The sequence below is a fragment of the Hyalella azteca genome, unplaced genomic scaffold (assembly GCF_000764305.2).
Source record: "Hyalella azteca isolate HAZT.00-mixed unplaced genomic scaffold, Hazt_2.0.2 contig3120, whole genome shotgun sequence".
In the NCBI taxonomy this organism is placed as follows: domain Eukaryota; kingdom Metazoa; phylum Arthropoda; class Malacostraca; order Amphipoda; family Hyalellidae; genus Hyalella; species Hyalella azteca.
In genome coordinates, this window is record NW_025933373.1 from 104,474 (window position 1) to 131,062 (window position 26,589).

General features: G+C 39.0%; 1 protein-coding gene across 1 annotated transcript; it reads right to left on the bottom strand.

Annotated features, from left to right (window-relative positions):
- LOC108665903 (Down syndrome cell adhesion molecule-like protein Dscam2) lies at positions 1-26,237 on the bottom strand (the record flags this gene model as incomplete). The annotated part of the gene is given in 23 exon segments (XM_047885783.1): positions 1-179; positions 823-935; positions 1,671-1,788; positions 9,709-9,839; positions 10,696-10,834; positions 11,490-11,565; positions 12,330-12,436; positions 12,821-12,979; positions 13,990-14,052; positions 14,970-15,023; positions 15,482-15,622; positions 17,861-18,177; positions 18,498-18,604; positions 19,112-19,290; positions 20,368-20,499; positions 21,053-21,201; positions 21,608-21,752; positions 22,955-23,089; positions 23,563-23,682; positions 23,989-24,108; positions 24,837-25,121; positions 25,471-25,632; positions 25,978-26,237. Coding segments are annotated over 23 exon segments (3,387 nt in total), but the record flags the coding sequence as incomplete, so codon positions are not given.
- Positions 26,238-26,589: the final 352 nt, after the last annotated feature.

The following is a 26,589-nucleotide window of genomic DNA, read 5'->3' on the forward strand; positions in this document are numbered from 1 at the left end:
GCTGTGCAGCTTGCGGTACTGCACCAGGAAGTGGGTGATGTCACAGCCTCCGTTCTCCCACTGGGTGAGGTAGAGCGTCGCTTGGGTGCTGTTGCTCGTGATGAACTGGAACTGCGGGGGAGGTTCAGGGGCGCGGCCCTTCGTGCGTGCCTCCACCACCTCTGATGACTCGCTGCTGCCTGTATAGTCGGCAGTGAATTAAATGAATTTTAATAACCATTATTAGCTGATTAATTTAACCAGAGCGACTGATTAGCACAGTGAATGTCGAGATCTTTTAGCACAGTGAGGAATCTTGAATAGAAATAAAGGCTATTGACGGGACTGTAATAACAGAAATGTCTATGCAGAGGCCGCGCCAATGAAACTCGCGTCATAAACGAGTGAGTCAGCTCATAAGACATTAATTCGTACAGATTGCACCATGTCTCGGTCTAATCAGTCTACTACGCTTCCCATACCATTCATAGCCAAATACCTTAACGACTTCATGTGTAATCTTTAGAAACCGCTTCGGTTCAAATTCATCTCGGACAAACAGAAGACCTAGTTTGTTAAATAAATTTCATCAACGATTCATATGACTTGAATTCCTCAATATGCGCTCATTGTTGTCAAATCATATGAATCATTGTTCCTCAAGATGTGCCATCAAGACTCATCGGATTAAACCAGTGTAGCTCAGCAAATATCTCCCTCTAATGCTGAAGTGATGATGAAATTATGGGTACGCGTCTGCATAACACGTATATAATTAACGCGTTAATTATTAAAGTACGCCTCTGGATAACACTCATTTTATTTCTATTTAGTATTTCTTACCGATGATGTTACGCACTGTAGAGAAGAAGTGATACAAGCTGCCGCATTTCAGACCAGTGACAGTGTGACTGTTGGTTGACATGTTCATTTCCAGTGTCTCTCCGCCGGCAGACCTGCATATATACCAAAAAATAATTATAATTTACAGAGTTCCCCATCGGCAGCCCCGTAAACACAGTCGCTGCAACTTCTGTCAGGCTAGCCCAACGATTATATTTTTAAGCTAATAATAATAACATATCAGACGCTATGTTAAAACATGTGCGCAGAAGATTTCTAGCCATTCTAGCGCTGTTTGATAAATCTGCAGTGTACCTAACCGCTGTAAATTCTCAGGTAACATGGTTTTAATAAATGGCAGTCGTTGCAATAATGTGAGTTTTTTCTGGTGCTATCGATTCACCACTCACATTTCACACTCGAAAGCTGAAAATAATTCGAGATTTCACCGCAACCTGTGATACAGAGTTCAGAGTCAGCAGTTGAACGTAAACTTAATTTCCGGATCTGTAAAGTGGCAGCGAAAAATTTCACTGAGCTTGGGCAGATCTCTGAACAGCCTCGATATATATTCAACAGATTGGCTGACAGATAATAGAGCTGTTCCGAAGCAGGTCTCTTTGAACCAACGCTTTTTCAATGAAAGGCTGACCGATGCTAGAGCTGCTCCAAAGCAGGCCTCTGAACATCAACGCTAGTACTCATTTGATTGGCTAATCGAAAATAGAGCTGCTCTGAAGCAGGCCTCTGTGAACCAACGCTATTTCAGTGAAAGGCTGACCGATAGTAGAGGTGCTCCAAAGCAGGCCTCTGAACATCAACGCTACGTACTCATTTGATTGACTGACCGATAATAGAGCGTGGCGCCATGGACGGGCGCCCCTCCGTCGTCGGCCACCGTCCACTGGAGGCGGACAGAGGACGCTGTCGTCTCTGTCACGTGCAGCAGGGGCGGTGAAGGCGGCACTGTGGACAATAAGGAACTAAACACCGCGTCGCGTGTCTGGTGAGTAGGCAGGCGACCAATATTCATAAGTATTAATTGATGACAACTTTTGAACTGATCATCGAGAAGATCAATGGTTACTATTACCTTAGACTAGAATTAGCTACTCATAACCACCTACGGAAAATTATCACTGTAAATGAACGGTGCTGATAATCATTCTCTCATCAAAGTAAACTGGTACAACAGGCAGTATCATCATCAATCAGCAACTACAAATTTGAAGGTCTAGAAGCTGCATTTGCATCTCATAGAAACGAAAAATAATTACCAAGAGCTTGACACCTGCAGACACACGCACACAAGTCATAATTTGCACAGTGATTCGCCGCCCACATGATTGGAAGCAGTAAAGGGAAAGTAGAGTGATGAAACATGCAAGGTGCTCGAGCATCTACCACAGTATGACATGGTAGATGCACGAGTTCACCATCACTCACTGATGGCTTTTAGGTGTTGGGTGAACTGGTGCACTTTGTATAACGTCGCTCACAGATGACTCTGAGGTGGTAAGTGACCCAGTACACCATCACTCACTGATGACACTGAGGTGGTAGGTGACCCAGCGCACCATCACTCACTGATGACACTGAGGTGGTAGGTGACCCAGTACACCATCACTCACTGATGACACTGAGGTGGTAGGTGACCCAGTACACCATAGAACCTAAACTTCGCCACCCTCTAAGGAACACCTGCCTTCTGGCCTATGTATTTCATCTTTTAACCACCCAAGTTATTAATGGCTGAACATGTTCAGAATTTGAAAAAAAAAATCATGAGATTATGAAGACCATATTATTGGCCAAACATTTTCAGAATTTCAGTACTCGGAAAAAATTATAAGTTATGTGGATACAACACCCTCAAACAATCGGATGAAATCATTATTTACACAAGGAATTTAAAAGCAAAGAGAAACCCAAGCAAAATCCCACATCGATGTTGAAAACGTTTTGGAGTCCAGCTCCATCATCAGTTCGACAATCTAAAAATGAATTTGCTTGGCGTTTTCTTTACTTTTAAATTCCTAGTGAACTTGCGATAAAAGCAGACTGTAATATAAGTACATTATATACACAATATGCATTGGTTGTAGATACGGCGCCATGAATTTCTTTCTCAAAAGTTATACGTATGATATAACTTTTGATATATGATATGATATAACCAGACCTGTCTTCCGGTAGGCTGGAGTCTTCATAGGACCAGGCGCGGCGCACAGGCGGATCACCAACGGTCCTGCAGGCGAGCGTCACGTCCTGCTTCCAGGCGACCGTCAGGGGACCTCCCACAGACCACACCCCCGCCTTCACTGCTTGCGGGACGCGTTTTGATGGTGATTATCGTTAGGTAATTAATTCATCATTAATAGCAATGTTATTATTATTGTTTATTTGTATTGCTTGTAGATGGGGAGGGGCATTCATGTTATTGTTAAAGATACCCCAAAAATGGCATACAATAAGTAAGCCGGCTGATATATTCCCAGAAAACCAATAGAAATCATTTTAANCAACTGGGCCACCCTGCCCTAACCCTGTACGTCTTGATAATAGCGAAAGATTGTGAGAAAATTGTGGATCCACCTGAGGTTACTGTAATGTTACTGGCACAAACACAACCGGAGGTTACTTTATTTCGAGGATTACAGAATTGAACTGTTGCGCCCGTTTGCGTTGGAGTAACATTCCTAGAAACGAAGCGACGAAAAACCAAACATGTAAATAAAAGTCGTAGTTATGCATAGTCGCACACGAGACAGTAGTAAAGATGTTGATTGAATTTAGCTATTTTTATAATGATCGCTTCTCAGCTAAAACGAATTAAAAAGAAATAAAATCAAGTTTCAATCTAGGACTAAAGAAGGTATTCAACAATACTCTAGCAGTACGGTCAATAAATAATGGAAGGTCTCAGAACCAAGTCGACTCTAATGGCGATGGATTGCGAGCGTCAAATAATTATCAACAATTTACAGAACCGATAAAAAAAATTAGTCTTCACAATCAAAAAGCATCAAAGCCCCACAAAAACAACAATAAATGTCCATAAGCGATTTCTGACAAATTTTAATTTCCAATTATTAATTTTAAGGCTGGAATTCAGTGTCAATGAATCGAAAAGTGATTTGCCAAAACTTAATAATTTCTAAAGTAACTGGGTATTCATCTCCACGTTTTGGAGCTACTCCGATTCAAACACATGGTTTAATGTTCTTAACTCTCAGCCTGTATCCAGATGTTTCGTCGACGCCTAAAGACGCAACTATTTCGTAGAGCATATGAATTAAGAGCTTAGTAATTTATATCAGTTCTCGTCCTTTCTCGTGTCTATTCATTTTTGGCTTGTTATGAAACTTATGAGTAACGTGACCTCGATGTTCGTTTGAACCACACGCCACGATAATAGCTTCAAAAACTAAATAATAATGAGCTTCTGATGATATCATGGGTTGCCTATTCGGTCTCTCAATAAAAATCCTGCTGAATTTCTGTTTGTTTCGAAGAACTAAAAAATTTTTTGGTATAGGATGTCATGCACGTGAAGACATCTTACCTCGATGCTACCAGGCGGAAGGTTTTCAAGGAGGATGTGTTGGGTGTTGGGGTCAACATTTCTGAGGTTCTGGTCATGAGGTGACCCCACTTGGGTCCAGTAAACGCTGTAGTGCGTTATTCGTCCGTTACGATGTTGTGGTGGACGCCAGGACGCCATCACACTTGCGGGCCCGGCCACCACAGCCTTCACGCCGCTCGGTGATGACGGTCCTGTTCAGAAACGAAATGGACGTATTACAATAAAAAAAAATTTAAATAAAATTTGTGTCAAAATTCAAATTATATGAATGAAGAAATAAAAATTTCAAGGAATACTTTGAATACCATTATTTGGTCAGTTTCGTTGAATAACAGTTAAGTTACGCTTCAATATTATGAAGGTTACTGAGTAATAAATTTCCCTGACTTGAAAATTCGATGTATTCTATTATAGGAAAAATAAAAAGAATCCATGCCTAAGGTGATAGATGCGTCAGAAAAGAAATACTGTACGATGCTGATTGGACGCAAAGGAAAAGCTCCTGGATGACTACAACATATTGAAAAGAAAGCACTTGTTTCTGCTCACTGTCTTCCATGGTGGTGCAGAACACATGCTGGCTAGCGTTGCTCTCGCCGACGACTGTTGCGGCCGTCACGACGACGCTGTAGCGCGTGTACGGCCGCAAGTTGGAGAGTTTCGTGGACAAGCCTTCAACCGCAACAACCACCATGCCTGCTGATATTCCTAAAATAAATATTACTTACATTATTATTTAACATTCAATTTCAATCGCAGAAAACTTTTAGCGAGTAAAAAACACGTGTTAAATACGGGTTTGGTACTGTAGGTACAGAGGAACCGGATCCCGGTACCGGATCCTGAGGTACAGAGGAACCGGAAGAGCTGGAATGGATCACCGCTACCTGGCACCTGACAACTCGGAAATCGAAGAGAAGCGACTCGTTCGCGATCTAGGAGTGTTGATGAACAATCAGATCAATTTCGGTGATCACATACCGGCAATAACCGCAAAAGGTAGACGACAGATGGGGTGGATCTGGCGGACGTTCAGAACGAGAGAAGCGGAACCGATGANTCCTAGCCGGAACTGGTGTTCCGCTTGACTGAACCACCTCATTACATTATATTGGTTGAACGTCGGAAGCTTAACTGACACGTGTGCTGCCAACATGGCAGTGAGTTGTTCACCTAATGCGGCAGCGTTCACATTTCCAGTGGCGGGGTTGGCGGCGGTGGTGGTGGCGCCGAGTGGGTCCATCTTGCAAGGTGTCGGTGGGTAGGCGTCCAGGGTTTGTTGTAGTAATGTGAAATGGGGATGTTCGATTTATGTTTTTGGCCTTTCTGGGAGTGGAAGATATTTATTTTGGTGTTGTATCGGAGCGGGAGTTAAGGTCGGGTGTTTGTATCCAGGGGTCACCACTGAGGAGAATGATGGGTAATCGGTAATTTGGTAACAATATAGGTAATGGTGTGGTCGAGGTAACCGGGGAATTCAGAAGGTTGGTTCAGAGAAGAGAGAAGACATACATACATACAAAGACATACATACATACATGAAGACATACATACATACATACATGAAGAGAATTCTCTTCATGTATGAAATCCGAGTTAGAGACCCAGTGTATTTGCAAGCTATTCTCAAGTAATTTTGGTAACACCGAACGACAGCGAGTCTTATTTCAAATAGGCTGGTAACGGTTCTCAAGCTTGGCAGGCGATGTTGCCAGAGTCGCGTGAAGAATATTTTTAGCTTGCACTTATTCTATGACTTACAGAATAATATTATTTAACCTTATTAGGGCTTAACACTATTGTAAATCATCGGCACATTTTATAGTTATGGACTGGCCATGGTTAACTGGCTTACGAAGCTGATTTATTATTTTAGTTATTTGTGAAGCTATCGGCCAAAGTTCACGAGCATCGTCATAATTGCAGTATTAACTATGCGACAAAGTACAGCTTTACAACTAATAATCTCAAATAAATTATAATATCTCTCAGCTTGGAGGTTATACACTATAATATTATCTAGTCACTACAGTACTATTGTACTCATCCGACGTGTAGATTTGCGGTTGATAACGATTGATCACAGAGTTCATCTATGACAAATCTTCAAAGTTTTTTACCTGACCAAGCTCCAGGTCAAGATTGATGAATTCGAACTCATATATATATTTTGCTCTGAAATTATAAATCTAGCCAGCTGCCATGGTTGAGCCTCCAGCCGGGATGTAAACTCATAACAGTCTTTTGCAACTCGCATTAGTTGAGGCTTGATCCAGTCATATTGAACGTGAAAATTTATTTGCTATCAGGCAGGAGAGTTTCAGATATCGGAGTATAACTTTATTACTAGAGAAATAAAGCTGTAGCAAACTGTGTTTATCTATATATAGTTCACAATAATTGGGTCCCACTTTATTGGAAAGAACATTTGCTTGCAACCAACTGAGTTCGAAAACTTTAAAAAACTGAAGGCCCACAATTTATTCATATATGTGGGCAGGAAATTTTTTATGTTTGGCAAAGTACGCTCCATGGATATAATCAAATTCTAAGTGCGGCATTGACGGAAAGTAGTGAAATAAATTAATTGCATTCGTGCATGTATTTCGGCTGAGATTCATGAACATAAAACAAAACTTGTATTCAGCGCAGGTTCGAGATCAGATATCTCAACAGGCTCGCAGGCATACCGATTGAAATAAGACAAATTAACCGTTCACGAAACAAGTCAGCTGGCGTGAAAGCTCAATAATGCGTGTAATGCTTAGTGCTTAATTGAGACTTAACGTAGATAAAAGTATGCTGACTGTCATGTCGGTTCATATCGTACAATTCAATAGTTTGTTTGTGTAATGAATTTGCGTACTATGTAATCAAAGGGCTATAAAATCAATATGTAATACAATATAAAGGCAAATGCGAGATTTAATTGGTTCACCTGATTGCAAACCAGATGTAGGAGTGCCTCCTGAGACAGGACTCAATAAATCTCTTGTTGAGCCTATAGGAAGAAACAATACAGATAAAAATTGAGTTACAAATTAGTTATTGATTATTTAAGCAAACTTTTTCGCAATGCCTAGCGAAATTAAAGTAGGTTTTTGAAAAGTCATAAAGCATGTAATTTTTATCAAGAATCTCAAAATGGAAAATTTGAGCTAAGTGTCTATGGTGTAACAAATGAGTCTCATGGAATAAAATTCTAAAAGCATTACAGCTATAAATATTGACAATATGTATAAATATTTAAGCTCTTTCTGTTTCAGCTACTACCAAATTAAGAATACAAAGTTTATGCAGAAGTAAGAAATCTTAGAAAATTGAATTAAGTACAACCTGAAAATGCATGGCGCCCAGCGCCAAAACTTCCGTCACTGATTGCTGTCAGTGCTGAAAGTAGGAATGAGCAAAATCAAAACACGGAACGGCGAAGACCATGGAATCACGTTACAAAAAAACATGAATAATGAATAATTTACATGATGTCTAATGTTAAGCAGCGTTTAATAGAGGCCATTTTATTTCCAGTACAGTTAGCTAACTGAACATGTTGCATCAACAGAAAAATATTTTGAAAGAAATTGGCAACGATGGAAAAATTTGCATCGGGTCTGACTCTAAGCAGAAACGATAGATAATTTGTGCGTAACAAACTTTATTTCATTAGTTATACGCCAATTAATTCTGTCCAGTCATCGAGACACCGATACAAGTCAAAAAAATCCCAAATAAGGTCAGGCACCTACATGGGTCAAGGCTTCTAAACGACTCTAAAAAATCCTACATGAGGCCAGGGTCTCACAAGTACATAAATTAAAGCACCTACAAAAGTATACAGACACGTAAATTTTTTAACGAAAATTTTTAATTTGAATTGAAATTTATCAATCTGTACACTTACGGTCAGAAGTAGGTGAATATGTGAGTCTGTAGGTGATGATGACGCCGTTGGCGAGATGCTCGGGCGGAGGCAGCCAGTTCACTACGACGCCTGACGACGACGCGGGCTCGCAGCTTACCTGCTGGGGGGGCGCACTGGGACCTATAACATGTTTGGGCATGTTGGAACATATTTGACATGTAGCAACACGTTCGGACATGTTGAAACTTATTTTGACATGTAGCAATACGTTCGGACATGTTGAAACATATTTTGATATGTTGCAGCACGTTTGGACATGTTGAAATATATTTGACATGTCCAAACATGTATTTTTATGTTGCAGCATGTTTGGACATGTTGAAACATATTTTGACATATTGCAACACGTTTGGACATGTTGGAACATATTTTGACATGTTGCAACACGTTTGGACATGTTGAAACACGTTTTGACATGTCCAAACACGTGTTTTTTAATGTTGCAACATGTTTGGACATGTTGAAGCAAATTTTGATTGCTGCAACACGTTTGGACATTTTGGTACATATTTTGCCATGTTTTAACATGTTTGGGCACGTTGAAACATATTTTGACATGTTGCAACACGCTTGGGCATGTTGAAACATATTTTGACATATTTCAACATATTTTATAAATAGTAGTTTGTTTACACATGTAGTGAAGGAATGGTAAACTTTAACGCTCGTGCAACAATTTCAAAAAATTTTGTACTCTATTCCGATGTAGTTTCAAAATCATGCCTGCAATTTTTTTAATCATCACTTGTTAAGAATAATTGACAGTAAAAAAGGACATTCGAATCGTGTTTGGCAAAATGCAAATTCTTGAAAACGAAAGTTTCTCTTTAAAAATAAAGGCATTAATGTAGGCGTTGATGGAATATGGAACAGAAGATCATCTCCTTTATTTGCATGCATATCGAACAAACTACTATTGGCTCCAAAATTTGTCTCACGTTATTACATTAATGGGTGCAAAACAATCTCGATATTGTCAACTTTTCTGTCCCGGTGTGTGCACTTCTCCTTACACTAATATTCGGTTGGTGTTATAGGTTATTGATTCATATTAAAAAAATTATGTGGGTATTTTAAATCTAGATGATAATCAAATGAGCTGCCACCCCTCGTATATGTTATTTTTCGCGCAATTTAGTGTTTTTATAACTTTTTATCTCAAAAGAAAAACGCTTCTTATTAAGAAGTTTCAGGTCATAACATGTCACTCACGGTCCTCCAAAGTTCTCGTCGTGACCGCAGCCGACGAAGGTCCTGCTCCTTTGTAATTGAAAGCACGAAGTACCAACGCGTACCGAGTGTAGGGACGCAGTCCTGCCAGGGTAACTTCCACGACACTGCCGACAACCGTGGGCGCCAGAAGTACACCATTACTCACTGATGACACTGAGGTGGTAGGTGACGCTGTCGCTGCCGTGGGTGTTGGTGGCGGTGCAGGTGTAGCGGCCGCTGTTGCTGCGCTGCGCGTCCAGCAGCCGTACGCCGCCGTCCGTAGCCAAACTTAGACGGCTGCACGGAATAAATTATTCTTTAACGATGTAAAATGTAGTGACTAATATCTATTTGGTTTACAACGGAGAGTTAAATTTTTATTATGATGCTTATAAATGATACTGCATCAGTTTTTCGGTCAATTCAGAAATTACCAATTCCAAAATATCTACTTGAAGAAAGCTGAACTTTCCATTGCCGCAGTCCAGCTTTAAAGGACTTTTTAAGTGCGCATTAATGAACCTAAACTTCGCCACCCTCTACGGAACACCTGTCTTCTGGCATACGATGTTCATCTTTTAACTCATCCAGGTTATTATTGGCCGAACATGTTCACAACTTTAAGAAAATCATTGGATTATTTATCATTAGTATGATTAGAAAATCATATTAATATGATTATAAAATCTAATCATTAATATTATTAGAAAATCATTGAACTAATCATATTAATGACCGAACTTTTTCGGAACTGCAGTAATTGATTATGTATTTTCGGAACGCTATGGTTTTTTTCTTCCCTTGATTTTCGGTACGCTATAGGGAGACAACACTCTCAAACAATGGGATGAAATCATTCATTATTTACACAAGGAATTTAGTTGCAAAGAAAACGTCAAGCAAATTTACCATATTGATATTGAAAACGTTTCGGAGTCCAGCTCCATCGTCAGTTCGACAATCTAAAAATGAATTTGCTTGGCGTTTTCTTTACTTTTAAATTCCTCTCGTGAACTTGCGATATAAGCAGACTGCTAATATAAGTACATTATATACACAATTTTCATTAGTTGGAGATACGGTGCCATGAATTTCTTTCTCAAAAGTTATACCTCTGATATAACTTTTGATTTTTGATATGATATAACCAGACCTGTCTTCCGGTAGGCTGGAGTCTTCATAGGACCAGGCGCGGCGCACAGGCGGATCACCAACGGTCCTACAGGCGAGCGTCACGTCCTGCTTCCAGGCGACCGTCAGGGGACCTCCCACAGACCACACCCCAGCCTTCACTGCTTGCGAGACGCGTTTTGATGGTGATTATCTTTAAGTAATTAATTCATCATTAATAACAATATTATTGTTATTGTTTATTTGTGTTGTTTGTAGATGTGGAGGGGCATTCAAGTTATTGGGAAAGATACCTACACAAAAGAGATGGCACACAAGAAGGAAGCCGGCGGATATATTAACAGAAATACCAAGAGAAGAATCATTTTAAGTTTTTGTTGCTCAGAAAAATTTGATTTGTTTAAAAAAAAAATAAAAATCCCAGAATCCTAATAATAATTGCTAGAAACATGCGCAGGATTAGTAAATTATCTGGATTATTTTGCGGACAACGATAACCATTTCACTAAAATTAGCTTTTCATTCCTATTCTATCCCATCACTTAAAAATTGATAATATGTTTCATAAGTTAATGAGGTTTTCATTTTAATTTAGTTCTTTAAAAAGCAGTTAACTGAGCGACAATTATAACTTTTCTACAATGCATTAAAATTATTTTTGTCTATAGCAGCTGTAGAACATCAAGCGAGGGCTATAAGCAATTATAAGCAATACTCAAAATAAAATCCTGATGAAGCTCTGACAAAGCATCAGCCGTGCTCATGTAGATGTTATTTCTTCATGCCGGAATTCTCAAAATCATTTTGAAGATGTACCTTTCTGTGTGGGTGTGACGATGAGCCTGGCACTGTCCCTGCCACGCCCTGCGCCGGTGTGAGCAGCAACCCACACCTTGACAGTAAACATAGGCTAAACCTTGTGCTACATGTGCTTCAGTAATAATATAATATATAGCGGTTTCAGCGTTTATTAAGCCGCAGGCCTATCGCCGATTCTTAACATTGCAGAACAACCACAGCTTGTTGTGGGCTTGAACTCGAAATTCATTGCTATACAATTCTGCTGTGCTTAACTGCACAGCATCACACCGCAACACAGCCGCAACAGTACTCTGATCAGAAACTGGCGCACAAAGCTGGGATCGAACCCGCGCCTCTCTGCTCCAATCTTGGTACTCTGAACTTTAACCACTGGGCCACCCTGCCCTAACCCTGTACGTCTTGATAATAGCGCAAGATTGTGAACAAATTGTGGATCCAACTGAGGTTACTGTAATGTAACTGGCGCAAACATGACAGGAGGTTACTTAATATCGAGGATTATAGGATTTAATTGTTGTGCCCGTTGGTGTTGAATTAACATTCTTAGAAACAAAGCGAAGTAAAACAAACAAGTAGATAAAAGTCGTAGTTATGCATAGTCACACAGGAGACAGTGGCAAAGATCGTGAATTCAGCTATTTTTATAATGATGAACGCTTCTTATCTAAAACAGAATTACAAAGAAATAAAATGAATATATAATCTAGGACATATATAAGAAAGATTCAACAGTACTCTGGCAATATGGTCAATAAATATATGTAGGTCTGATCACCAAGGCGGCTAATATCTCTCAATACAAATCCTGCTGAATATCTAATGGGCCCAGTGGACGCTGTAGTGCGTTATTCGTCCGTTACGATGTTGTGGTGTACGCCAGGACGCCATCACACTTGCGGGCCCGGCCACCACAGCCTTCACGCTGCTCGGTGATGACGGTCCTGTTCAGAAACGAAATGGACGTATTTCATTAAAAAATGTTTCAATAAAAAATGTATCAAGATTTAAATGGTATGAATGAAGAGATAACAATTTTAATGAATACTGTGAGTACAATTACTTAGCCAGTTTCGTTGAATAAAAGTAGAGTTGCACTTCAAGGTTATAAAGGTTACTGAGTAAATACGACAGAAGGTTAGGTTAGGTTAACGCTGACCCTGACTTAAAAATTCGATGTATTCTATTAATGCGAAAAATGAAAATAATGCATGTCTAAGACGATCGATGTGTCAGAAAAGAAATACAGTACGATGCTGATCGGACCCAAACGTAAAGCTCCTGGATAACAACAACATATTGAAGAAAAAGCACTTGTTTCTGCTCACTGTCTTCCATGGTGGTGCAGAACACAGGCTGGCTAGCGTTGCTCTCGCCGACGACGGTAGCGGCAGTCACGACGACGCTGTAGCGCGTGTACGGCCGCAAGTTGGAGAGTTTCGTGGACAAGCCTTCAACCACAACAACCACCATGCCTGCTGCTATTCCTAACGTAAATATTACTTACATTATTATTCAACATTGAATTTCAATCGCAAGAAACTTTTAGCGTATAAAAAACACTTGTTAAACATGGGCTTCGTACTGCTAGACTCATCCGGCGTGCAGATTTGCGGTTGATAACGATTGATCACAGAGTTCATCTAAGAAGCTTTCCTGACAAAGTTTTTTTCCTGTCTAAGTTCCAGGTCAAGATGGATGAATTGGCAAACATATAGTAGATTTTGCTTTGAAATTAAAAATCCAGCCTTCTGCCTCGGTTGAGCCTCCGGCCGGAATGTAAACTCATTACAATTTGTTTGCAACCAAAGCATTAGTTAAGGCCTGATCCTGTCAATTTGAACGTGAAACTTTGTTTGGTGTGAGGCTGGAGATAAATATCGGAGTATGATTTAGATAACGGAGTCTTAGATGTCGGAGTATGACTAGAGAAATAAAGCAATAGCAAACTGTGTTTATCTAGTTCACAGTAATTGGGCCCAAATTTATTGGGAAGAACATTTGCTTGCAACCAACTGAGATCAAAAGCTTTAAAAAAATGAAGGCCAAAAATTCGTTATTATTTGAGAGCAGGTAATTTTTTCTGGTTGGCAAAGTACGCTCCGTAGATATAAACAAATTACTAGTGCGACATTACCAGAAAGTAGAGAAATAAATCAATTGCATTCGAGCATGCATTTCGGCTGAAATTCATGAACATAAAACTTGTAATCCGCGCAGGTACGAGATCAGACATCTCAACAGGCTCGCATTCATGGTGATTGAATTAATTAAATTCAAACGTTCACAAAATAACTCATCTGGCATAGATGCGTGTAATGCTTGATGCTTAATTGAGACTTAATATTGATATAAGTATGCTTACTGTCGTGTCGGTTCATATCGTGCAATTCAATAGCTTATATGTCCAATAAATTTGCATATAATAAAATCAATGGTTAAACAATCAATATTTAATATAATATAGAGAGCAAAATGAGAGATTTCATTGGTTCACCTGATTGCAGTCCAGATGTCGGAGTGCCTCTTGAGACAGGGCTCAATGAATCCCTTGTTGAGCCTATAGGAAGAAACAAAACATAAAAATGAGTTACAAATTCTTTATTGATTATTTAAATGAATTTTCCATCATTAATCTAACGATGGAGAAAGTGAAGTAAGTGTCTATGGTATACCTAGCAAATGATTCTCGTGGAATAAAATTCAAAAAAACATTACAGCCACAAATATTGTGAATACATATCTTAATATTAAAATCACTTGACTGCTTAAATCGCAAGTTTATCAAAAATTTGAAAGCAAAGAAAATAGCCAGAAAATTCACCATTTCTTAAAAAGGAAAACGTTTCGGAGACCAGCTCCATCATCAGTTCAAAACCTAAAACACAGGTACAAACAATTAGCAATAAATTCACATTGATGCATAAACCGTCAAATGAGAAACAAACAAGAATGAAGCAAACACGGGCACAAATCTATCTATTTACAATTTCGAGGGGATATGAACTATTAGCGGCATTTAAAATAGGCTTTTGTTTAAAAATATAAAGGGACTCTAGAATTCGCAAGTCGGAAACACCGATCGTGGAGGCTAAAATTCGAAAATCACTATCGGACACTGGCACGTTGCACTGCTCGGCATGGACGCATACTGCTGAATGAGGGGGATGCGAAAGCAGGTTTCCTGTTCTAAAACTCCTTCCTTCTTGTTTGTTTCTCATTTGACGATTTATGCATCAATGTGAATTTATTGCTAATTGTTTGTACCTGTGTTTTAGGTTTTGAACTGATGATGGAGCTGGTCTCCGAAACGTTTTCCTTTTTAAGAAATAGTGAATTTTCTGGCTATTTTCTTTGCTTTTAAATTTTTGATATCTTAATATGTATTTCAGCTCATTTCGTTTTAGCTACTACCAAATTAAGAACACGTGATTCATGTAGAAGTAAGAAATTTTTGAAAATGGAATTAAGTACAACCTGAAAATGCATGGAGCCCTGCGTCAAAACTTCCGTCACTGATTGCTGTCAGTGCTGAAAGCAGGAATGAGGGAAATCAAAACACGGAACGGCGAAGACAATGGAATCACTTTACAAATAACATGAATAATGAATAAATTGCATGATGTCTAATGTTAAGCAGCATGTAATAGAGGTCATTTTATTTTCAGTACAGCAAGCTAACTGACGATGTTGCCGCAACAGAAAAATATTTTAAGAAAACTTGGCAACGACGGAAAATTTATGCAGGGTTGGAACAAAATTGAAAAATAATTTTTACGTAACAAATTAACAAATTTCATTAATTATCCACCAATTAATTCTGTGCACTCATCGAGACACCGACACAAGTTCAGGTCCCCAATAAGGTAGGCACCTACCTGTGTCAAGGCTTCTAAACGAATCCAAAAAATCCTATTTTAGGCCAGGTTCTTACAGATACATAAATTATTGCGCATACATGAGTGTAGAGACACCAAAACGACACGTACGGTCAGAAGTAGGTGAATATGTGAGTCTGTAGGTGATGATGACGCCGTTGGCGAGATGCTCTGGTGGAGGCAGCCAGTTCACCACGACGCCTGATGACGACGCGGGCTCGCAGCTTACCTGCTGGGGAGGCGCACTGGGACCTATAACATGTTTGGACATGTTGAAACATATTTGACATGTTGTAACATGTTTGGGCATGTAGGAACATATTTGACATGTTGTAACATGTTTGAGCATGTCGGAACATATTTGACATGTTGTAACATGTTTGGACATGTTGAAACATATTTTGACATGTTGCAACACATTTGGGCATGTTAAAACATATTTGACATGTTGCAACACGTTTGGATATGTTGAAACATATTTTGACATGTTGTAACACATTTGGGCATGTTGGAACATATTTTGACATGTTGCAACATGTTTGGGCATGTTGAAACATATTTTACAACATGTTTGGGCATGTTGAAACATATTTGACATGTAACACATTTGGGCATGTTGAAACATATTTGACATGTTGCAACACATTTGGGCATGTTGAAACATATTTGACATGTTGCAACATGTTTGGGCATTTTGGAACATATTTTGACATGTTACAACATGTTTGGGCATGTTAAAACATATTTTGACATGTTTTAACACATTTGGGCATGTTAAAACACATTTTTATATGTTGCAGCACGTTTGGGCATGTTAAAACATATTTGACATGTTGCAACACATTTGGGCATGTTGAAACATATTTTGACATGTTGCAACATGTTTGGGCATGTTGAAACATATTTTGACATGTTGCAACACATTTGGGCATGGTAAAACATATTTGACATGTTGCAACACATTTGGACATGTTGAAACATATTTTGACATGTTGCAACATGTTTGGGCATGTTGAAACATATATGACATGTTGCAACACGTTTGGGCATATTAAAACATATGACATGTTACAACACATATGGACATGTTGAAACATATTTTGACATGTTGTAACACATTTGGACATGTAGAAACATGTTTTGACATGTTGCAACACATTTGGGCTTGTTAAAACATATATGACATGTTGTAACACATATGGACATGTTGAAACATATTTTGACATGTTGAAACATATTTTGACATGTTGCAACACATTTGGGCATGTTAAAACATATATGACATGTTGCAACACGTTTGGGCGTTTTAAAACATATATGACATGTTGCAACACGTTTGGGCATGTTAAAATATATTTGACATGTTTCAACACGCTTGGGCATGTTGAAACATATTTTGACATGTTTCAACATGTTTGGACATGTTGAAACATATATGACATGTTGCAACACGTTTTGATATGTTGAAACATATTTTTGACATGTTGCAACACATTTGGGCATGTTAAAGCACATTTGACATGTTTCAACACGTTTGGGCATGTTAAAACATATTTTGACATGTTGCAACATGTTTGGACATGTTGGAACATATTTGACATGTTGCAACATGTTTGGATATGTTGAAAAATATTTTGACATGTTGCAACACATTTGGGCATGTTAAAACATATTTGACATGTTTCAACACGTTTGGGCATGTCGACACATATTTTGACATTTGCAACATGTTTGGGCATGTTAAAACATATTTTGACATGTTCAACACGTTTGGATATGTTGAAACATATTTTGACATGTTGCAACACGTTTGGACATGTTAGAACATATGTTGACATGTTTCAGCATATTTTTCCTTGCTGTAGTTTGTTTAGATATGCAGTGAAGAAATGGTAAACTTTAACGTTATTGCAACAATCTCAAAAATGTTGAGCTTTATTTGAATATAGTTTCATAATCATGCTTGCAATTTTTTTAATCATCACTTGTTAAGAATAACTGAGAGAAAGTAAGGGACATTCGTATCGGGTTTGACAAAATGTGAATTCTTGATAACGAAAGTTTCTCTTTAAAAAATTAAGGCATTAATGTAGGTATTGATGGTACATGTATTACAAGATCATTTTCTTTACTTGAATGCATATCGAATAAACTACTATTGGCTCCAAGAAAGGTCTCTCCTTCTGAAATGTACTTAATTTAAAAAATTATAATAATAAACATTAATTGGTATAAAACAAATCTCGATGTTGTCAACTTGTCTATCCCGGTGTGTATACATTTCCTTACACTAATATTCGGTTGGTCTTATAGGTAATAGATTAAGATTCAAAAAAGTATTCTGGCACTTTAAATTTAAATTATTATCAAATGTGCAGCCTCCCCTAGCAGAATGTTAATTTTTCGTGTAATTTAATGTAATAATAATTTTGAATCTTAAAGGAAAAACACTCATTACTAAAAAGTTTCAAGTCATAACATATCACTCACGGTCCTCCAAAGTTCTCGTCGTGACCGCAGCCGACGAAGGTCCTGCTCCTTTGGAATTGAAAGCACGAAGTACCAACGCGTACCGAGTGTAGGGACGCAGTCCTGCCAGGGTAACTTCCACGACACTGCCGACAACCGTGGGCGCCAGAGTCATGGTATTAGACGACAACAAATTGGTGGGGTCGATCTCAGGAGCGGCGGGGGGTAGACTGAGGCCCGGAGTTGCCATAATGGAAAGCTCCTGGTACGATTGACTCGGCCCAGGCAGGACAACGATGGTGAAATTGTACGGCCTCACATCAGCTCCGTTGATAAATCTGGAATTATAATATTCATAATTAAATTAAAATAATGTAATCAATGTAATCAACGTGATAATAATCATATTGCAACTGAAGCGGCAAGCTAGCAATTGATCTGTAATGAATTTGGAATTTTAGGCTCTACTGCGGCTCGTGAAGATACATCCTGCCGCAAAAAAAATATCGAAAATTTCGAGAATCCTGCTTCAGTTATCATGAAATCTCTTAACCCTCGACTAAATTGTTATTCAAACTTTTAGTTACGTCGAGAACGCAAAGTTATCTAGAAAAATATCTTAATAAACATAAATTCATAAATAACATTTCTAAGTTACCCGTTCTCCCTGAAACCGAGGTGGTAGCCCAATATGACCCCGTGGCTGAGGTTGCGTTGTGGAGGATCCCAGCGCAGACTGATGCTGGTAGATGTTCTTCCCGCTACCTAGACGAAGAATTTATTTAATTTATAATTTTTAGTGAGAATTTATGTAAAAATTTCAAATTTATATTATGGGAATTGGAAAATAAGTTCGCAAATGGGTTGTTGGTCAAATTAAGAATAATGAATTTTTGATTTCGTAAAATGCATGTAATATGGCGGAAACGATACGTTTCTCATTCAAGAATATTGAAATTTTTCGTGAGATATTTTAAAACTAGTAACCGTCAAACAAAACTTTGCCATTGATGCGAGTTCGAGAGTAGTATATATTAATCAAATTACAATAAACTACAATAAACTTGTAAGTTAATCAGTTGACAATAAATAGATAAATAAAAATAAATTTTTCAACACAAACCATGGTAAATTACTCAGTTAAGTAAGCTTAAAATTAAATAAACTACTAATGTGATAAAAAAAATTAGTGTCAATTTCAATAGGTATATTTCAGTAATACTAATTGTAGTGATAATTGAGATAGAAAGTGTAGTAATTAACTAAACTCACTTTAAGATTAAGTGGAGGCCCCTCCGGCGGCTCTTCAAGGGTGACAACCCTGACGTCGGCGGAAGGCTCGCTGCGGCCAACTCTGTTCTCGGCCGCCACCCGCAGCAAGTAGCCCGTCGCCGGCACCAGCCCGTCCACGCGCGCAGGAGGCATCGCCACTCGCACCTCCCCGGCCACGTCTACGAGCGAGCATTGCGGTGGTGTTCAGTGAATACAGATTCAAGATTGTGAAAGTGTGGTTATTATTTTATAAGTTATTTCATTTGATAAGGAAACGAGATTTTATTAATTAATCTGATTGTGCAAAACTAAATGCCAATCATGGTGCATGGGTCTGTTAAACACCTGAGCTTTACTCTACAATTAAGAACTATGGTTGTTTTGAAAGCCATTTACCGCATATTTTATTGTCTGGACTTTCTTCATTGTTGGGTTGTAGATTTTTGGAATATAGCTATATAGATTTGTCAGTTGAATGAAACATGCTCTTCCCAATTACTATAAACAATTATAGGATTGTGCCTCGGTTGATGCGACAGTTGGCAGTCCCGACATAATAGTCAGAAATATAAAAGTTAGAATTTTTGATATAAATAATTGTCAGAATTTATGAAAAATAAACATTGTGCATAAAAGCACAAGTCGTTCAGTTTGTTTATTGCATGCTATATACGTATGAAATTTGAAGCTAGCAGTAATACATGACGAAATAAAGTAATGAAATAAAAATAAATGAGAACAGATAAAATGACTTGCATTACAACTCTCAGTCTATCCGACTTCATCGAATCAAGAGAACTTGAATCAAGTAAAATTCTATCGATGATAACTTCTTGTATTTTTAACTATATTTCAATTCCGATGGAATAAGGACGATATGCGCTGCCTCCAATCAGTCAGTAAATATCAGACAGTTCAAATTAATATATTTAAACATTACGTGTAGCATTTAGCACAGTTTCACCAAATTCACGATGCAGAATCTTTCGGGAATTTTGGAAAATTCATAGGAATAAATTCTTGAGGAATATTACGAAGGAAATTGAGATTCTTTGTTACGATGTTATTCTAGCACAGAATTTGGGTTCACAGGACTCAGATGTCAGAGGGGTAGGTCGGAATGTAATTCTAGAACATCATTAGTACTCACTGGAGTCCGAAGTGAAGGTCGGGATGTAATTCTTGATCATCATTTGTACCTTCTGGAGTCAGAAGTGTAGGTGGGGATCAAATCCTAGAACATAATTAGTACTCACTAGAGTCAGAAGTGTAGGTCACAATGTAATTGGTAAGAGTGCCGGTGATGGACGCCGTGGTTGACCAGTTGAGACTAACGTAGCGAGACCCAATTTCCATTAAACTCACTTCAGTTGGAGGAGACGGCACATCTGAGAACCAAGTAAATAGGAAAAAGTAAAAGTTAATATTCCATAGTATATAATATGCGTTGAATATATTTTGCTGGAAAAGCTGCGAATCGCCTGAGAGTTAGAAATACAATTTAGATTCAGAAATTTGTTTTAGGTAAATAATAATATATTTTTCTATTTATAATCATTTTTATAACAATTTAAGCACGTTTATACTATTAATTTTAATCCACACTGACATTCCCTAAAAGAGGACTTCAATTTCAAATCTGATTGGGAACAAAATCTTAGATCAAGATTTGTTCTCTACAATTCACTTCAACTGAAATAAAGTATCAGAGAAGTCTTTCTCGCGCATCTGATCATCGATGACATTTGCAAGAAGTTAATTGAAAACAAAATATAAAACGAAACCTTTTATGTGAAGTCAAGGCATACCATCGCATTTTCAAAATTACATTCGAGGCTCAGGCAACATTTGCGAGGCCCCAGCAACAGCAGGCGTGGCCTGATACTACAAACTAGCTCAACATCCAAAATTAATTCATGATTTATACCGCATTACCCTCACCCTGCACACTGAGTGTGACGGTGTAGGTATTCACGCCGTGCACATTTGATGCTCGGCATTGGTACGAGCCGCTGTCGTCTGAAGACGCAGCATTTACAGTCAAAAGAGAAACTTCCTCAAGCTCCTCACGAACAGACTGCACTTTGTACCTACAACCAAAGTTACGAAAAGTGAAGTAATTAATTAATAATACCATTAATACGTAAGTTATACGTAATTAATTACGTATAACTATCATAATTTAATAGAGCCTAATCTTTTGGAGTAGCTGATTTTTTTTTTTTGCTCCAGCTTCTGCAAAAATTGAGATACAAATTTATAAACATAAGTGAGTGTTATAATTGCATCATCCATTGACGTTTGATAACCTTCCACGTTTTCTTAATACTTTTTCTCTGGTCTCAAGCCCGAAACTCTCTGCTTCAATCTTGTTGTGCTTTAACACCCACCACCTCTTCGATTACGAAAATAAATTTCCTCACTAGCAGCTAGTTTCAAACCTGCAACTCAATCTAATATATAATAAGTCAATCATAATCATTAAGTAATCATTACTTATCGGAAGGCGCAATGGCGTCGCCGCGGTAGCTCCAGACAACGGTGAGCGGCGCGTCGCCCCGCGCCCTGCACTCGAGCGTCGCGGCCACCCCCGCCTCCACCTCCACCGTCACCTGCCCCCCCTCCGGGAACCAGGGGGGCTCTGTCACCGAGTGATCAACGTTAATTTAGCGAAGGATTTTTTAGATATTTTAAATAATTAACATCATTGGCGTCTTCAAAATTGACCGAAACAGAAATAAAATTGAAGGATTTCAAGTTATTTTTTAGACTAACAACTATGCTTCCCTAATCCTGGCATTTTCCAATACTCTAAAAAATAAATTTAGGCTTCTCCAATTGAAATAAAATTTTTCAACTAACACGGCAATTAAAATTCACTAACACTAAATGAAATCAACAACCTCGATGAGCATCGATTAAAAAATGCAATTGAAAATTCACGAACTCAACAACAATCTCCATACAATAAAATAGATCATCGTCACAGACGCGTCCAAAAACAACGAAGCTTCTCGAGACAAGTAAATCTGACAACCAACAAAAAAAATCATTTAGTTTTAGTAATATTGACAGGAAGAATTTGGGAAAATGTCTCCCACCCACAAAGCCTATATAATAATTATTATACCTCGCGGAAGCGTAGCACATTGGCATCTATGGAAAGGTAGAGCCGTTTTGCCTTGTGAATATGTAAAGGCATGAATGAAGGTGAGATTTTGCGACGTGGAAAATGTTGCAATTAAAGAGATTGAATAGCAAGTTCCCAGGAAAAAAATTATTCCATTGCAGTACTTCAAGGATTGCTCTCGCGACCACATATAAAGTGCAATAAAACACATTGATGTTCGTCTGGTACGGGATACAGGGCATTTGCACAAAATTACATAACAAAATCCAATACATTGCAAATCCAAAAAGTATGAACAACTAACTCACTCCTCAGTCCAGATATTTTTAGTTTGGTTTCATGATGCTAATTTCAGAAAAATTAAAAGTTATATTAAAAGCCATAAATCAAGAATATAAAATTTTTATTTTATTGTCAAATTTGAATACAGTTATTCGTAATATGGCGCAATCATTGAGAAATTCATTTCACATGCACAGTAATTCATATTAAATATTTGTGTAAAGACAGCCACACTCGTTCAGGCCTCCCTCGCTGATACTAAAAACATTTACGACAGTTCGCAAGAGCTTACGATGATGCAAATGTTGCAAATTTCAATTTTTTCAATTTTCTAAAACAGTTTCATTGCATTTTTTTCAAGGTTTGCTCTCCTAGCCACACTTACAGTTCAGTAATGTTGAGGCAAGCAGTTTGCTTCACTCAGGCCTCACCGAGGACTGTGATGGTGACAAGCTTGGCAAGTTCGTTGCCGACATTGTTCGAGGCTTGACAAAGGTAGCGGCCTTCGTGCTTTCTGGTCGCTCGGACGATCGTCAGCACACTTCTGCCTCCACTCTCATATGGACCTAAAAAACAATATTTCAATCATTAACAATGTTGACATGTATAAATCTTTAACAATGTTGACATGTTGAAGTTGAGATTACGGAATACTTTTTACACTAGATTGATAGGGATTGACTATCGTCGCTCTAATATGCGCATAGCCGTAAAGGGCATCATTTTGAGCTGTGTGGATTTTGAGATTAACACTAAAAACTTGATGATATCATATATATGTATAGATTATGCCTTAATATAACTGTATAATGGTTTTCATTTTGAAGAGCAGTTCTCACTTGCACATGAAACTTGGGATACAAGAAATTTTTTTAGAAAAAAACTGTCACTTTTTTATGACCTCAGTACCGTCACCGTTTTCAATAATGTTTGTATACGAAAACATTCATGCAAAGAAAAGGAGAAAATCTCCTTGATAGAAGGAGGTAAAATTGAACTGAATCGTCCATTTAATTCCAAAACAAACCATGATACCTACTCCTGTATTCAGTGCCTGAATATGGCCGCTGGCTGTCGTCTCCCGTGGTCACGGCGTAGGGGGCCTCCTGCTTGTCCTGGTCGCCGTACTTCTGGCTGATGCCGCCCCAGCCACCCGAGGCTGACAGTAAGCGTACATTTGTCAAGTATTTACCAATCTAAACTCTACTCATTTATTATTTTTAATAAATATTATCTATATTTAAGTAGCTAAGATTTTCTTCTGTTAATATATGATTTTCATACTTGAAAATGTGAACAAGATTGAAAATCTGAACGTGCTTGGAAATCTGAACGTGATTGAAATTCTAAACGCGAATTCTAAACGTAAACGTGAATCCTACATCGCCAATACGCCGTGAAGTACTTATATTAGAAGAATATTTCAAATTTATTCACTGCATGAGGACCCAATTATGGAGCTCACGTGTCTGTTGTCGCCAGCTCACTGATGGTCTGGGGAAAGCCTTGGCGCTGCAGGGCAGCTCCAGCGCCGCGCCCAGCGCAACACTCGCGTCCTCAGGCTCCTGCACCCACTCGGGCGGCACTGCATGCACATTTACTAAGCTAAATTAATTGATTAAGAAGGAGTTAATTTGTTTGCATCGTCGGTGAAATTAGCATAACGACTGAAGAATTGGTGGGCAAACGAAAAAGTTTATTTTAGTTTACACGATAACTTTTTCAATTTTGGAAATTATTCAGAAATAATTGAAATCTAGCAATTCCGGTCATAAATTAAAATGGAGACGTAATATATAGTAAAGAAAAAGTGTATATGACAAAATCTGTTTCATGATCTAATGTTTACAGAAGAGTGAGAAATTTTCGATGAAACTTTCTTAGTGGTTTATAACAAGATAAATATCATGGCTGAAAAAATTATTGTCTAAAATCTTAAATAAACCCCAAAAAAGTCAAATGTCACACGTAAATAAAAGAAAACTTTGCCGTAAACCGCTTGTTTAGAATTCAATTATATAAATTGACTTACTTTAATCAGGCCTAGACATGAATATAAACGCATGTTTATTAGCAGCACTTTATTTGTATGACCCTTCACAGAAGCTCGTTTTTAACCTAAGTCTGCCAAAAGTAAGGTACTGAAAAGCAAGTAAGCTGTTGAAATCATTAAGTAATTTGATCGACCTTTGGATTTCAACAATATTTGATCTCGCTCTATTATTCGCACAGTTTCTAGTCCAAAAAATATCGCACTTGGCATATTCTCCTACCACAAATTCACTAGTCCAACAGAGACAACAAATGACCTACCACTGACTGTCAGTTGCGCTGAAACAGTGGTCGACATAGCCGAGTTCGAGGCTGTGCATGAGTAGTTGCCAGAGTCCTCGCCGCTGGTTTTCTCGATGGCAAGAAGTGAAGTGAACTCATTAACGTGCGTGATGACCACGTTGGAAGTTTGCTCGAGCTGAGTGCCGTCTTTGGACCAGGTGAGGGTGATGGGCGTGTCGCCCCCCAGCACGAGACACGTGGCCTGGGTCCGCAATCCAGCGCTGTTCTCCCCAACGAAGTAGATGTGCGCCAGCCTGGGGGGAACTGTCACGAGAACATCAATATTATTTTATATGGAGAGGACTGTCTGTATATATTATTGTGTATGGGGGGAACTGTCACGATACCAACAATAGTATTGTATATATTGGAGGGAACTGTCACGAGACCGATAAGCATAGCCAAAAATTTTCGATATTAAATTACTTTAATTTCCGTTTCCGGTCTTTAAACCCAATAGCCCCAAAATCCTATAATTCATTGTAGGAACACATTTTACAACCCGCGAAACAATGCCAATCGGTGTGATCTACAAGCATCAAGTAACCCAACAACAAGACAAGGATTTCCGTCAGCTTTATTATTCGGTGTCCAATAAAAATAGAATTAAAACCTTTAACTTGAATGTGGAGCGTCTGGTGGTCGGAGCGGCCCTGCTTGTCGAGCGCCGTGCAGGAGTAGCTGCCTTCGTCACCCGCCCGCGTGACCGCAGCGATCGTCAGCGTCCCGTTGACGTGCACGCGCTGGTGATGCGTCGCCGGAAGCTGCATGCCGTCTTTTAGGAATATTAATGGCGATACTTAACGTCGGATTATGCCTGATATTGGCTGCACGCGCAATTGAATGGGTAACAGGCAGCTAGCTGCGCCCCGTCTGGAGACAAAATGCCACTGACTGTGTATGTCGTACATTGCCTATAAGAGGTGTACATTGTACAGTGTAAACGCCTTGGCGGTGAGTTATGTTAGGCCGCATGCCGTTTGTTAACTCGCAGCTGAAAAACAGTGTGTTCAAGTCAAAAGAGGATGATACACAAAATTTTTGTCAGCAAAAGACACTTCCATAACGTTCGGACGAGAAAAAGAGCGTTTGCATGTAAGAGGTCGATTCACTCACACACCTTTTTGCCAGGTAATTTTGTCGATGGGATAGCCGCCGACGGGGCAGGTGACACTCAAGGTTTGGCCTGCGACGGCCGTGAGTTGCCCCACGTGGCGGATGGTCGGAGGTCCGTAGACGTTGAGGCGAGCAGAATGATGCGCTTGACCAGCCGTGTTGTGAGCCGTGCATTGATACAATCCTCCGTCAGCCACACGCACGCTGCTGATGTTCACGTGGCTGATCACGTCGCCATGAGCTGACACGTACTGACCCATCACGAACCTGATGAGCAGAGATCGGTTTAAGAGACATGCACGTGGCTGATCACGTCGCCATGAGCTGACATGTACTGGTCCATCACGAGCCCGATGAGCAGAGATCCTTTAACATCTCTGCATGTGACTTATCTCATCACCATCAGTAAATACGCACCGACTAAAATCCAAGAAGAAACGAACCACCATGAGCAGAGATCGGTTTAAGAGACATGCACGTAGCTGATCACGTCGCCATGAGCTGACACGTACTGACCCATCACGAACCTGATGAGCAGAGATCCTTTAACATCTCTGCATGTGACTTATCTCATCACCATCAGTAAATACGCACCGACTAAAATCCAAGAAGAAAC